At 42.5% G+C, this 16,112-nt stretch overlaps 1 protein-coding gene across 1 annotated transcript in view; it reads right to left on the bottom strand.

Annotated features, from left to right (window-relative positions):
• The window catches only part of CDC73 (cell division cycle 73), a 164,098-nt gene that overhangs the window by 91,626 nt on the left and 56,360 nt on the right, over positions 1–16,112 (bottom strand). The window contains exon 10 of the mRNA XM_006260658.4: positions 13,953–14,017. Coding sequence (XP_006260720.1) covers positions 13,953–14,017 — 65 coding nt within the window. The remainder of the gene's footprint in view (positions 1–13,952; positions 14,018–16,112) is intronic.

Raw genomic sequence — 16,112 nt, 5'->3', positions numbered from 1 at the left:
AACCACTTCCACAGTCAGAAAGTTCCCGTCCCTCAATCTCCCACCTAAATTTCCCTGGCTGAAGCTTGAGGCCACCTCCATCTCTGTAACTGCCCCTCAGGTATTTGAATCTTATCAGATCCCCCCCCTCCTCCATCTCTTCTCCAGACTAAATAACCCTAGTTCTTTCAGACTTTCTTCTTAAATCTTACCTCCAAGGCCCCTAATAATTATTTTTGCTTTGCACTAGGCTCTTTTCAATCACCTACTTCCTTCTTGAAGTATGGGTCCCAAAGCTGGACACAGTACTCCAAAGAAGGCTTCACCAGTGCTGAAAAGAATCACTTTCTTTGATTTGCAAATGACACTCCTGTCAATACAACCTCATATGCTGCTGGCGTTTTTTTTGCAGCAAGAGTACAGTGTTGGGTCATACTCAGCTCATGGCCTGCTGTAACCCCCAGGTCCTTCTCTGCAGCACTGCAGCCTAGCCAGTCATTCTCCAGTCTGTATTAGTGCATGTGGTTATTCTGTCTCAAGTGCACAATTTTCAACAAGTGCAATTTCACCTCATTGATGGTAGACCAGTTATCCAGTCTACCTAGCTCATTATCTACTCCCGCTCTCAGGAGTATCTGCAATTCCACCCAACATGGTGTCATACAAAAATTTGTTAACTGCACACTCAGCCCCATCTTTCAAATCATTGATGTAGATGTTGAACATCACCAAATGCAGGACAGACCCGTGGAGAATGCCACTCGATACATACTCCCAACTAAACTGAGCCATTGATGACCACTCAGAGTATCACAATTAAACCAGTTATGAATCCATCTAGTACTTTCATCTAGTCTGTATTCCCTTAGCTTGTTAATGAGAATGTTGTGGGAGACCGTGTCAAAAGCCATGCTGAAGTCATCCACTGCTCTCCCCTCATCCACAGAGCTTGTCGTCTCATCACAGAAGGAAAACAAGATGGTCAGGCTTGACATGCTCTCCATGAATCCATGCTTGCTTCTCCTGATCACCTTGTCCATGCTTCGCAACCAATTCCTTGAGGACCTGCTCCATGATCTTCCTAGGTATTGAGGTCAGGCTGAATAGTCTGTATTTCTCCAGATACTACTCCTTCCATTCCCTTTCTTATTAACGGGCACTATATTTGCCCTATTTCAATCATTCAGGACCTCACCTGACCTTCACAAGATCTTAAGGGTGATAGCCAATGGCTCTAAAATCACCCCAGCCAATTCCTTCAATACCCCTAGGATGCATCTCATCTGGCCTTGTCAACATGAAATCATCTATCTTATTTACGTAATTCCCTAACCTAGGAATTTTTTATTCCTTCCCCACCTTCGCTGCCATCTGTGCTTCTCATCTGGTAGCTGCCCCTATTGGGGCATTAAATATTTTACCCTTCTCTGCCTTCTGCATTCTGTAAGGTACCTATGGTTTTTCTGGTCTTCTTTTGCTTTTCAAATACTTGTAGAATTCCTTTTTATTGCCTTTTTTGTCCCTTGCAGCTGCATTTCAAACTGCCTTGGCCTTCCTAATTTTCTCCCTGCATGCCCATGCAATGCTTTTAATCTCTCCCCCAGTACTATGGCCAAATTTTCACTTTTTATAGGATTCCTTTGCGAGGTTCAACTCCTTGAAGAGACTACTGTCTAGCCAGGCTGATCTCCAGATCCACTTTAGTCTTCCTGGGAATACTTTCATCTGTATCCCTAAGAAGGCCTTCTTAAAGCCAGCTTGCCCAGTCTCCTTTCCCCTCAGACTTGCCCACCCGTTCCCCAAGTTTATTGAAGTCTGCTTTTCTGAAGCCCAGTGTCCCTATTCTGCTGCCCTCCTACCTTCCTCCTCATTTAATGGTCACCATCACCCAAGTTACCTTAACCACCTTCCACCATTACATTCTCAATCAATCCCTTCCTGTTTGTTAGCAGTAAGTCAAGAAGAGTTTCCTTTCCCCCTTAGTTGGCTTCTCTGCTATTTGTATCAAAAAGTTATCCCCATCACACTCCAGGAATCTGCAGGACTGCTTGTACACTGCTGTTTTCCCCTCTCAGCAGATGTCCTATACACAACAATCAGATTAACTGTTGTGCATGCATATGTACATTTATTTAAAAAACAACAGATTAAACCACCACCAAAGGGGGAAAAATATAAAAGGCATATGTTATACAACACATTTTACTCCGAAAATATTCAACAGTTATTACAGAGAGAAAACAAAACATTTAAGTAGGCAACTCGTTTTTCTATAACATGCATTCATAGTTTCATAGTAGGTAGGGTCGGAAGGGACCTGAGCAGATCATCAAGTCCGACCCCCTGCCATGGGCAGGAAAGAATGCTGGGGTCAAACGACCCTGGCAAGGTGTCTATCTAGCCTCCTTTTGAAGACCCCCAGGGTAGGAGTGAGCACCACTTCCCTTGGAAGTTGGTTCCAGATCCTAGTCATTCTGACTGTGAAGTAGCGCCTCCTGATATCTAGCCTGAATCTACTCTCTGTCAACTTATGGCCATTATTCCTTGTTACACCAAGTAATGCTCGGGGGAACAGGGACTCTCCCATAGCCTGCTGGTCCCCCTTGGCCAGTTTATAGATCCCCTCTCAGCCTTCTCTTGTGGAGTCCAGGAAGTTAATTAACGTTGCACAAGATCTTCTCTAATGTTAGATAAAATGCCTGACAGTTCTTTCACACCACCAAAAGTTCAGAAACCCTCCAAGAAGCTCCATAAATCATGCCTTTTCCAAGCTAAGACCTACAGTCTCTTAAACAAACACCAAGGGCGCATCCACACATGCAGGCATGTGTGCTTGCAGCAGCTCAAGTAAGAGCGGTACAAATTTGTGTCAGGGATTTTTGCCTCAGCACACATGCCTGGACATGCGCTTTGGTGTGGGGCAAGTTGTGCCACTTGGGCAAAATGACCCTGCCCAGCTCCTCCCAGATCTGCAGCCAGGAGGAGCTAAAGCCTGGGGCCAGCACCTGTGCTGTCCCCAGCAATATAAAAAGCTGCCCTGGCAAGCAACTCAGGGCTGCTTGCTCTTACGTTCTGGGACCCGGCCAATTGGTATCTGGGGTCACTAGACCCTTGTGCCACCTGGACCACTGCAGCAGTCCTAACCAAGAGTTCCCTGCACCCTCTACCCAACTGCAGCAGTCTGGCAGTGGGGCTAATGCCTAGCTATGACCTGCTGCCAAGTGGCCAGGAAGTTAGCCACCTCCAGCTGGGTCCCAGGTGCCAGCTCTGAGCAGGCTCCTCTGCCTAGGTCCTGCCACTTGCCTCACTAGCAGGAATCCTAATATTCCCTACTTATAAACTGCAAATGATCTGATAAAACAATCCCAAATTCACTCTTTAAAATCCCCCCAAATCCATGTTCTTCCACAATTAATACAAAAGACCACTATACACACACACACACACACACACACACACACACACACACACACACACACACACACACACACATGAGCGAGAGAGAGAGTGAATGGGAGCAATCAACTGGGCAATATTTTATTGATATATTTACAATTCTAAAGCAATCTGGAAACCTACCAGTGTCTCTATCATCATAATAAAATAAAATCTGAATATCTAAATGTTTTGATGTTTGCTTTTGGTTTTCTTATCATAGAACAATTAGAGCTTCCCCTGACCCCTTCATCACTAACTAGTATGTGGGGACAGCTGCCCCAGCAGTCACAGCTCTTGCCATCAGGTCTCATCCTGTCTGGCAGCTGGGTGTGTGATGGGGAGATGTGGGGTTTGCAGGAGGGGGCTGGGAAGGGGTGTGGGGGGAGGCTGCTCACCCCTCCTGAGTGTCCCCCCCCCCACAAGACCCACTTCCCCCTCTACAGGGCCCACAGTCCATACTACAGCAGCAGCCATCAGCACTCAGGGCCCACTGCTGGCAAAGACCCCTGTGGCATGGTGCGCCACTTGTGCTGCTTGGCACAGGGCCATGCCATTGGGGTGTCACCCAGATGCCGGCAACACTGGCAGGGACCGTGCATCGTGCTGAGCTGGGTCCTGCCTCCATGGAACCAGTCCAACGGTGCATGTGGTCTGTGGAGGCAGGACCCAGCCTGGCGCAACGCGCAATCCCAGGCCCCAGGTGACAGCCCAAGTGACCCGGGGCTGACTGAAGGTGCACGGCGCCACACCGAGCCAGGCCAACCTTGTGACAAGTGGCACAGGCGGCACTGGGTCTAAGGCGGCCAGTGCCGCGCTGCGGAGGGCTTTACCAGCAGTGGGCCCTGAGTGCCAACAGCCGCTGAGGGGATAAGCTGTGGATCCTGCGGGGGACCCATGCCCCCCAACCAGACCCCCCCTACCAATACATGTGTTGTCTTATTCTACACCGTCCTACTCTATATCGAACTGACCTATTCAGACTAAATTTAGAAGTCATCTTTCTAAGACTAGGACAAGGCTATTCTGACCTGAGCTGGGAATTAAGTGTTAGTTTCCAATTGAATAACTGTACTGAGAGAACTCAGTCTTTTTTTCCCTCCTCCATTCTTCTCTGAAGTTAATTACCATCGCACGTAGTGATATGCAAAGATGTTTAAACAATGAAAAATATTTTCATGAGGTTATATTTAATGAAACCAATCCAAAAGCTGCTTTGGGAATGATCTAACTGACTATACAGCGCTAAGTATCCTTCTACTATGTCGATGATTTAATTAACTCGCTCTTTGCAATCCCCCCCACCCCTCCTCCATTTCCATGGCTAAACTTCAGTTATCCCAGAAAGAAAAATGCCATAGTTTCAGAACAAGTTATCATGATGTACACTCAAGAGAATTCATAGAATGCTGCTCAACCCAGAGAGAGAGACAGAGAGACAGAGAGACAGAGAGACAGAGAGAGAGACTGTATTGTATACAGAATAAAAACCAGTTTTGTTATGGATAGATTGCACACAAATTGCAGCTGACAGAAAAGCACCTATTGTTTAATGGCTCACTCCTTCAGTGTCTCCCTTTTAATTTTACAAAATAAGAATCCTGTGTAAGCCATGTGCTAGTTGTTCTCTAAATGGCTACTCTTTTAGAAGTGGGAAATACAGAACACTTCAGAACTGAAGAGTGTGCTGTAATATACTTGCTTGTACCTCTACAAAAATGTAAGATTAGTACACGAGAAGTTTCATGGTCTCTCCCCTACCGTCCTTAAAACTGAGTAAAGTACCCTCAAGCAGCAAATGCCTGAATTAAAGTCAATTCCCTGATATGTTGAAGAATTTGTAGAGGGCATAAACAGTTTTAAAACAAAGAACAACGAAAAAAGACATGAGTTATCCTAGAGATGCAAGTTATAGAAATCCATTCTCTTTTACAAAATGTATCATGTTATTATACTTTTTAAAGAACTGTTTGTTTTGCAGAAGAGAGGTTGAACACATTGACACAACTAACTGTTTTTGCACTGCTGGAGAGTGCAGCAGCTTGCCTTTTTGACAGGCAGGAACAGCATGAGCAGCCACATCATGCTGGGTGGTCTCTTCTGGGGAATGAGCCTGGAAGTCCTACACTTCCAGTTTAATTTGTGGATTTTTCAAACCACAAATCCAGTGGAAATTAAATTACAAATACTTTCATTTCTATAGCACAATATTTCTAAATCCCACTGGTAGAGATAACTCAACTTAGACATCAATTTAGAATTGGCTCTATTATTAAGTTACATTTTATTCTCTTCATTCTCAGAGCAATTCTGTAAATGAATAGACTAGCATCTAATTGATTTACTTATGCAGAAGCACATCATTTATCCATAGTTGTCCACATAAACCAGCGTGCGCTGGAGTTTTGGACTCTACATTACCCTACTTCCACTCTATCCGTCTCACAGAACCTAAAAACATTTTCTCTTGACAGGACATCCCAACACTTTACTTATTAAATCTGAAATCAACACTTCCATCAACTTTATAGAATCTAAATTCAACATGCTAAATGCACAAAAAACTGAGGGGGACACATTAACAAGTTGTTGCAGTACTTACTTGAATCTTAATTTACTTAAATCTCCGTTCTTTAAATCTACTTTTATTCAACTGATACAAAAATGTCTTTGAATTTAGTGGTACTCATCCACACACATATTCTTCCAAAAATAAAGACCTACGTAAAATGAGGATTAAAGGCACCCATCTGCCTTAATAAAGTATGTAGCTTGTACAAAAATGTCACTTACTTCAACAAACGATATTATCAGCTAAACACCAAAAATCGCTCTTTGCAGTAACTCAAGTCATTAACATAAAACCAAACAAATTATTACCACTTGTTAAGAACTATTAACACATAAACAAGTCTGGAAATAATTTACACCAAATATTTTAATCTAGCAAACTGGACACTGGGAATATCATTTCAGCAAAGAATTTAGAAGCTTTAAAAACGTGCCTTCTTAGAAATGTAGGGCATGTAGAATTATATCCATCTGATTATTATACACCAATCCGACTAAAACCTAGCTGGTTTCTGTACAACCAGATGGTCTGCCTAAGTTGGGTTTGTTATGTCACCATGTAGACAAATATAAGTCTCTCAGCAGTGGTTACCAGCCTGTGAACAGACCTTTGCTAGAGGAAGGAACCGATAACAGTTGTTCTAGCTGCACATGACTACCAGTAACAACTTCCAACACCAGCAACAGGAGAAAAAAAAATGAAGGGAGCCTCTGAGCTTTTGAGGGCTGCAATTTCTAAAAGAAACCAGAATGGTTAAAAACAGTTTCCTAGAATTTAGGATTGAGAAAGGCAAAGAGAAGAACCTACTAAATCTATTAGAAAAACCAGTATGTAGATCTAAACATCTTTAGAGAAACCTTGTGCTGCAACTTAATATATTACTGCAGAGATCCAGTGTGGACACTTGCCACTCCAATTAGTGGGCACATTATGCTAGAAAAGGATGAGTATTTTGCACCAGCCTTGGAATATCTTGTAATGGGTACACGATTTTATGGCATGCCAATATACCTGTGAAAGGAATGGACCCAGGGAAGGCACAGCTGGGCCCAAGGTCAGTGAGGACCTTGTCAGGGAACTTCTGGTGAGACTAGACATGTTCAAATCAGCAGGTCCTGACGATCTCCACCCCAGACTGCTGAGGGAATTGGCAGAGGTCATTGTGGGACCCCTGGCACAGCTTTACGAGCACTCATGGTGCTCTGGCAGGGTGCCAGAGGACTGGAAAAGGGCCAATGTGGACCCCATTTTCAAAAAAGGGAGGAAAAAGGACCCAGGAAACTATAGGCCTGTTAGTCTTACCTTGGTCCTGGGGAAGCTCTTTGACAAAATTATCCAGGAGCACATCTGCAAGGGCCCAGCAGGGGAGGTTGTGCTTAGGGGCAATCAACATGGGTTCATTAGAGGCGGGTCCTATCAGACCAACCTGGTTGCCTTCTACGACCAGGTCACAAAAGCCTTGGATGCAGGTGTCACGGTGGACGTAGTCTTTCTGGACTTTAGGAAGGCCTTCAACACCGTCTCTCACCCCACCCTCATTAAAAAATTAGGTGACTGGTGTCAATGCCTATGCAGTCAGATGGGTTGCAAATTGTCTGGAAGGCCGTACCCAGAGAGTGGTGGTGGATGGGTCATTTTTGACCTGGAGGGATGTGGGCAGTGGGGTTCCCCAGGGCTTGGTCCTCGGGGCCACACTGTTCAATATCTTCATTGGGGACTTGGACGAGAGGGTGAAAAGCACCTTGTTCAAGTTCACAGATGACACTAAGATGTGGGAAGAAGTGAGCATGCGAGAAGAGAGGGATAGGCTACAACTGGATCTGGGCAGGTTACAGAGGTGGGCGGATGAGAGTAGGATAGGTTTCAATACGGACAAGTGCCAGGTGTTGCACCTGGGGAGGAAGAACCAGCAGCATACCTACAAGCTGGGGAACTCCCTTCTCATCAGCACAATGGTAGAAAAGGATCTTGGAGTTACTATTGATTCCAAGATGAACATGGGTCGCCAATGTGGGGACGTGGTCAGGAAGGCTAACCGCACCTTGTCATGCATCCACAGATGCATCTCAAGCAAGTCCAAGGAGGTCATCCTCCCCCTTTATGCAACATTGGTCAGGCTGCAGTTGGAGTACTGCATCCAGTTCTGGGCACCGCACTTCAGGAGAGATGTGGACAGCACTGAGAGGGTCCAGAGGAGGGCCACTCACATGATCAGGGGGCAGCAGGTTAAGCCCTATGAGGAGAGGCTACAGGACCTGAACCTGTTCAGCCTCCACAAAAGAAGGCAGAGAGGGGCTCTGGTGGTTGCCTATAAACTTAACAAGGGGAACCAGCAAGCTATGGGAGAGTCCCTGTTTCTCCAAGCACTACTGGGAGTAACAAGGAACAACAGCCATAAGTTGACGGAGAGTAGATTCAGGTTAGACATGAGGAGGCACTACTTCACAGTTAGGGCGGCTAGGAGCTGGAACCAACTTCCAAGGGAACTAGTGCTCACTCCTACCCTGGGGATCTTCAAAAGGAGGCTAGACAACCACCTAACCGGGGTCATTTGACCCCAGCATCCTTTCCTGTCCGTGGCAGGGGGTCGGACTTGATGATCTGCTCGGGTCCCTTCCAACCCTACCAACTATGAAACTATGAAAACATGGGGGTGGTGAGGAGGTGGGGTACTAGTTAAGTAGAAGCTAGGCATGGGTGAAAACTAAGGTCATGGAGTCTTAAAGAAAAAAAAGTAACTATTATGGGGAACGAGAATGTTATTTACATATACACATGGTTAAAGCAGCATTCCTTCACCAAGGAAAAAAGTATATACCCTCACTAACTAATCTATAAAAGCCAATTTTATTTTACATGCAAGTCACAAGCAACTTCTCATTACTCCAATATTCCATTGCAAGTCTGCAGACAGCTTGTTTGTTCTGACCTTTACAACCACAACACGCTGTGGCAAGAACTAAGCGTTTCATGTTTTGTGGTTACAGCAGTGGTATTACTACAGAATTCAATTTCATTATGTAAATACAATGGAAAGGTCAAACAAATTTATTTCCACTAGAGGGCACTGGCTTCACTTTCAGCTGAGCATCCTTCCTTTAACACGACCAAGCAAAAAGCAAAAGAAAACATTTTGACAATGTCCATTTTATATGGGTACTTTTGAAAACCTTAAGAGTAAGGTTGAATACACAGGAACTCTTCAGCATTTCAACTGAAAAACACATTAAACAGAGCTCTACACGGTAAACATACTATTAATATATGTCATATGATTATTAATATGACTGTGCTCCCCAATGATATAGCTCTTATTTTATTTACCCGAGTGATCGTCCCTGTTTAGTTAAAAGAATTTAATTTTGCTGCTCTACGTGCAGCTCTAGTTTTAAGTGAATCTGTAAGTAGACTTGTACGTGTCTAAGCAGCAGGTTGTCCAATCTGCAGTACAAACAGCTAGGTAACAAAATAGGATAAAGCTATTGTCACCAAATTACTAACTCTATAACCACAATAAACTAGGAAAACTCAGATATGTGATAGTTCAGGGAGGATCAGAACTGAGGAAAGTCTGCTACTGTAAGCAACTCCACCATCAGAAATAATGAACTTTATTACTTAGCAGTAAAAATTCATTAAACAAGTCATTTCTTTTTGAAGAAACTATGTATGCCAATTAAGCAAAAGGCCTGCTGCAAGGAAGAACTGCCAGCAGCACAAGGTATTTTACCTGACATTACTTCAAAAATCCCACCATTCACCATCTGTTCTGTCACAAATTCTGAATGTTAAGAGAGTTTGCTTCATCATTGATGAGAAGACAGGAAATAAAAAATGCAGCAGCTCTGTTTTCTCATAGAACAGTATCCAGAACTCAAACTTCAGAGAGAGAAAAAAAGTCATAATCAAAGCAATTTCTCCAGTTTCAATATACTTGCACATGACAGACTTGTAAGTTTCTCATAAATCGAAACAAAAGCAGTGGAAGTAAGAAGATGAGGATAGGAAGGAGATGCGAAGAAACTTTCAGAGACAGTAACAGCTGTAAAACCTTGAAGAAGAGAAGAGATGTAAACTAGTTACCAATTACACAGAAAAGGCTATCTTTTAGTTGCATTTCAGGCAAAAGACTGAGTGACTTCCAGATAGGTGGGTTTCATGCTGTGGCCTGCTAACAACAACAGTACAGAAATTCTTCAGCTGTCTGCAAGATAAAAAATTTGTTTCGAACTAATGACAGTGGGGACTAAAAAGAGAAAGCTGGTATCACATAGCTGTAGTCCACAGAATAAAGAAGCTGGAGAATTACTTTAAAAAAAATTGAAACCATTCATGGTTTCACATACTGGACACAGATGATGGATAGAGAAGCAAAGCTATGGGAAGGGGGCAAAAGTCAACAACTTACTCTCAATAAATTAAGGGTTGACTGCATTGTCGATAATGTCAAACAAACTGGGGTAATGAGTAATCTCTTCCAAACTGAGGATCATGAAGCATGTGAAACCAGAAGAGAAAAATGCAAGATATGATAGAAAAGTAAGTGACCTGATTCCTTTATCCTGCAGTAGTAATTGCATTAGAGATAGGAAAGCATTAACACCATTTTACAAGACACTGGCGAAGTCTCATTTTGACATACTACACAGGATTAATTAAACAGATTATAAAAATGTGGTTCTATTTTTCATATTCCTATGATTGTCATCGGATTGCAGCATTTTACCCAGTAGTGAAGAGTGACCAAGTGCATAATTTAGAATTTTTCAGTTTAACTCCATGGGACAAACTACCGTATTAATTTCTTTTAAAGTGTGCAGTGCAGATATGTTTTACTTGACTAACTCTCTAAGGGTGCTTATACATGTGCTCAGGAGTGGGAAGAAGCCGTTTTCATTAGAGCAGTTGTGAGGGTGAGGCCATGCTGGAGGGTTTTAATTAGAACATGGAGCAGACTCAATTAATTGCGTCTGCTGTGACACGTCTTAATTAGAACACAAACCATCATGTCTACAGGCAGCCTGATGTTTTAAATTTCCTCCAATAAAAGTCAGAGACCAAAAAAAAGAGTGAGAGAGAGGAGGACAGAAGAGGAACAAGGAAACAAAAAGAATGAAAACACAGAATGAATACAAAGCCAGAAAACAGGTACTAGAGCCTTACTACTACAGATAGGGGTTTGAGGCTGCTTAGTATATCTTATAAAGCAGCTTTATACATCTTATAAAATACTTGAGTCATTTCAATTAATTTCAATTTGGTTAGATGCCTCTATAGTAACATGACTATCCCATACAAGTTGTACATTCACATATCTGGTCTTTCATTCCAAAATTTTCTACCACAGCTTTCAAATAGGCTGAGCATTTTTTAAACAAGAGGTCTGACATTCTTTGTAGAAAATAAAGCTCTGAAACCAATGCTCAATTTTTCCTGGATGGAGCAGTGCCAAAAATGGCAGATGGAATTTTATTGCTTCTCATGACACAATGTAAAATCGTATGTGCAATGCTACAGCACTTTTTAAAGCATGCAACTGTTTCAATTGGAAACAGAACATATTATGGAAAGACTAAGTTGTGAACTTCCTGTCCTTCTGTCCTCCCCCCCCCCAAAATGAAGTTATCTGAAGCCCTTTCTACGCCGCCTCTGTGGAAGAATATGTAGAACAGAGGCAGCTCAGTTTAAATTAAACCTGGAAATAAGAGGAACTTAGGAACGCATATAAGATTTCAGTCCACATAAATTAAAGCTGCATTTCTACCTTGACTTTAGAAGGAGGGGCAATTAAAATAATTTTTTTTCTAATTTTTTTTTTTTTATCCAGGATTCTGTCATACTAAATTTTAATTGAGCACATTTTAGCTAACTGCAAGAAAATGAAACATGTTCTTGTTCAAAGAAACTCAATGTTTTTCCACAGAACAATTTGCAGACAACCTAGTTGACAAGTCGCAACAATCATTTGAAAATGATATTATGTAATAAAAATATACAAATTGAGCCCAAAAATGCCATTAGCCCTGGAAAGAGCATTAACTAGTACCACTAAAAACAAGCCTCTGATGCAAGCAGTCATTTCACCTTTTTCATATCAATGGGATTCTGAACTCATCTAGAAATGCAGAAGTGTGGCACCAACATATTCATGGTTTAAAATTAAGATGACATAAAAATTATCTGGGTGACAGTATGTTATGATTGAAAGATGAAAATGAAAAACATTAAGCAACATTTTTTTCTTAGCTGACAAACTAAAAACAAGTTACCACTGACTGGTTGAAACGTTTACATTCTAGGCCTCATTTTATGTTCGTACTATAGGAGGGCAAACCAGAAGCAGGTACACAAGTTTAAGAGAATGTTTAGTACTATTCATTGGGCTTATTTAGGTATACAGATGGCAAAAGTCTTAACGAGGCCTCAACATTAGTTCTGTAGCATCTGCCCAACTTCCAGGCAACTCAAAACCATGGTTGAGAGACTTTACTCACTCCCATAAAAGCAGACAAATTAAAGAAAACATGGGATAAATTGTTTGAGGGTCTCTGCATTCTCATCTGCATATAGGAAAATCCACACAAAAGAACCCTAAAGTCATTTGAAATAAACTGGCCAATCACACCAGGCTGAATGAAGAAATTCTCAACAACTACTTTAGAGATCACTGATGAATTTGTCACCAACTAAGGGCCTTTCTACACTACAAGTCTCAAGCCAGGCAGAAGTTTTCTTGGAAGACAACCACCAAGAGTACCTGCCTCCCTTCACAAAAACAGCTATGCTGGCTGAGCACACAGTGCACCTTGGGATGTTCAGATAAGAAGGCCATGACTACTAGAAGAAAGCAGGGGCACATCTACGTACACTTTGTCAGGTCCCCTATGATCCAAAGCCTTTGGTTGCTCACAGAACTGATACTGGTAGGCTGGTAGAACAAAAGTGTTCTGCCATACTACACACAATGTAATGCAGACCAAGCCTAAACCCAATCAAAGCAGACAGGATAGCCATGTTATAAGGCTCTAATGCTCCACATAGTTCTATCATTTAGGAGTGCAAAATATTGTTGCAACTCTAGTAGGCATACCTACACCAGTAAAAGCCTGAAAGCAGGTAGCTATAACTGATAAACTATACTCCTAAAAAGGATTATTTCATTCACAGAACTAGCAGAAGTATTTTACTAGTAAAAAAAGTCTGAACAGGATAAGCTGCTTCTCCATTAGGAGATTTGCCAACACAGCTCTATCAATACAATTGATAGACTTAACTTAGGGCAAGGACTTTATTTTAGGCTTGGCAGGATTCCATTTTTATATTGGTAAAAGTTGATAAATGAATTCATCTCACATTCTCAGTGATAAAATATATTTCTATTGTTAATAATCAAAATGTATATAAAAGGGGATGTAAGAAAAGTGATGGCTGATGGAGTGTGTGACCACAGGGCAAAGCAGTCCTACAGAACCATGCTGACTGTAGCTTGGACTGCAACTTGCAGAAACCCTAGGGGCCTAGGAACAAAGGAACAGGAAGTGACAAAGTGGATGTGGGAGCTATGGGCAGCTTTTAAACAGCATACTGTCTTTAATAAATTGTCTGCCCCCCACATCCTTAATTTTGCACAACCCTGAAAATTTAAACCAATAAAAGTCAAAATGCATACTTAAAAATACACAGATGTTATCCGTTGAAATTATTTTAAAAAATAGAAATTGAATTCTGCCAAGCCTATTTATCTTTAATTCAGAGTATATTTAGCATATTTAAAAAAAAACCTCTAAACAACTTATAGAAAAAACAACTGAGGCAATCTCCTGAAACCAAATGTGTTTTCAACTTTTACAGGCACTGACTTTTAAATAAGACAGCCTTTTTTGGGATGTTATGCCAAAAAAAGGGGGGAAAAGAAATTACAAATATAATTTCAGCATAAAAAGTTTCAGAAATTATTTAAACTTACAGTTACAGACTTCAAAGTCATTCCATGGTAGGTGCCCATAGTGTCAATTTTGAATCCTTCTGTCTCTGTAAATGAAAAAAGTCTCATTAAGTCATTCCATAAGTAAGCATTGGTACAATGCTTAATTTTAGACTAGCAGCCTGGGAATTTCCTATCAGTCACCTGTGGCAAAAAATAGGCCTTGCACACAGTATTTTAGGTCCTGTCTGTACTGAATATAATTAAGAATGAAAATAAAAATAAATAATTCAGCTTATACTGAACCATTGAAATATACATTTTAAACAGTTAGTCATTGCAACAGGCCTGAACGTTGCTTAAAGCAACACTTAAATGCATGATGTTCTTGGAAGTTAGTTACGTTTTCCTTCAGATAAACCATGATTTCCTCCCTTACATTTAATACTGTTTAAAAACTTGGTTAGTAACTATGAAAACTAATTCACTTAGGTAGAGGCCTACTTGGGCACATTACTTTCCTGTGACCAGTACAACAACAATTCCTTGCTGTTTAACTATGCCAGCTTAAGTACAGACAGTCAAAATGTCCGAGGCTGAATCAATTCAATTTTGGCAGGTTAGTATAAACTGCATAGATTGAACCATCAAGGAAGTAAACAGACATTCTCTTTTTGATTCCAGAAATGCAGCCACACGCCTGCAGTCGCCCAGGTCAGAAGCGGGGGGGCCCTAGAGCATGCCCCCTGCTCAGCTGGAGCAGACAGCTTGGGCCAAGGCTAGCCCACCCATTCTGCAAGGCAGGGTTTGCAAGAGAGGTGCAAAGCATCCTGGGATGCCAAGGAACTGAGTTTGATTGAATCTGGAGGGGATCTGGAACAGAAGTTCCATAACCATTTTAACCTAAATTAATTTAGTCTGATACTACATCCATCCAGGCTCAGCTTCAACTCGTTTTGGCCATTTTGGTTAGGCACATAAACCGGTTTAAAGTGATGAGAAACTGGTTTAAACCTGTAACAGAACAGAAGTTCAGTGTACATAAATCACTTTCAAAATGACCAAAACTAGTTGAAGATAAACCTGTTGGATGTAGTATCAGACTTACCTGATCTAGGTCAAACCGGTTTATAGAACTTCTGTCCCAGATCCCCTCCCTTCCTGGTTCAAAACAAAGAGCAATGGTCTCAAGTTGTAGCAAGGGAAATTTAGGTTAGATATTATGAAGAATTTTCTTACTAGGAGGTTAGTAAAACACTGAAACAGATTACCCAAAGAGGTGGTGGAATCTCCATCCTTGGAGGTTTTTAAGACACGGCTAGACAAAGCTTTGGCTGAAATGATCTACTTGGGGATGGTCCTGCCTTCAGCAGGGGAGGTTGGACTAGATGACCTCCTGAGGTCCCTTCCAACCCTAATTTTCTATGATTCTGTGATTCTAAGTTAACCCACAGTCCCCCAAGCATCCCAGGATGCTTTGCAGCCCTGGGCTATGCTGCCTGCTTCAGTGCAGCAAGGACTGCCTCACCGCTGTGCTCCTTATCCTGCTTCATGCCTGTGTCCGTCAGCTCATAGGGGCAGGGAAACAAACTCCTCAGCTCCCTGGGGTACCCAGGGCTGGGGCGGGGGAGAGCCCCTCAAAGCAGGGGCTCCCCAGTGCCCCCATGCTGGGCTGCACAGGCAGGCACCCCGCATGGAGGACTCCTCCCTCTCCCCCTGCCCAGCTGCTGTAGGAAGGAGGGAGGACAATTCCCCTTAGCTCCCCCGGACTCCCTGGGGTGGGGAAAACCTCCTGAGGTGCAGGCTCCCACAAGGTGGGCCAGCACAAGAACAGGGGGATTCTTAATCCTCCGTGGGGGGACAGAAAGGGTTTGGGGACACTTGGCTGGGCTGGCAATTGCCAGCAGGCTGGGAGATGTGCTCTGGCATCCCCTGCATACTTACCTGCCAGTTCAGTTGGTTGTTGGTTCAATCTACACAGCTTAGAGGAAGCGGCCTAGGTTGAATCGATTCAGGCTCAAGCTTTTTGATTGTCTGTACTTAGCCTCCAAAAAGAGTTTACGTGCAATGAACTTCAGTTGCGTTAAAGATTTGAACTGGTTTCCAATCACTTATACTGGTTTATGTGCAATTTCTGTCCCTAGCCTGTAACTAGTTTGAGTTCCAGCTCTTAGCAACAGTTCACAGCAACATGCTGCTAGT

This window comes from Alligator mississippiensis, chromosome 5, assembly GCF_030867095.1.
Source record: "Alligator mississippiensis isolate rAllMis1 chromosome 5, rAllMis1, whole genome shotgun sequence".
In the NCBI taxonomy this organism is placed as follows: domain Eukaryota; kingdom Metazoa; phylum Chordata; order Crocodylia; family Alligatoridae; genus Alligator; species Alligator mississippiensis.
This window is presented reverse-complemented; position numbering and strand designations above follow the sequence as displayed.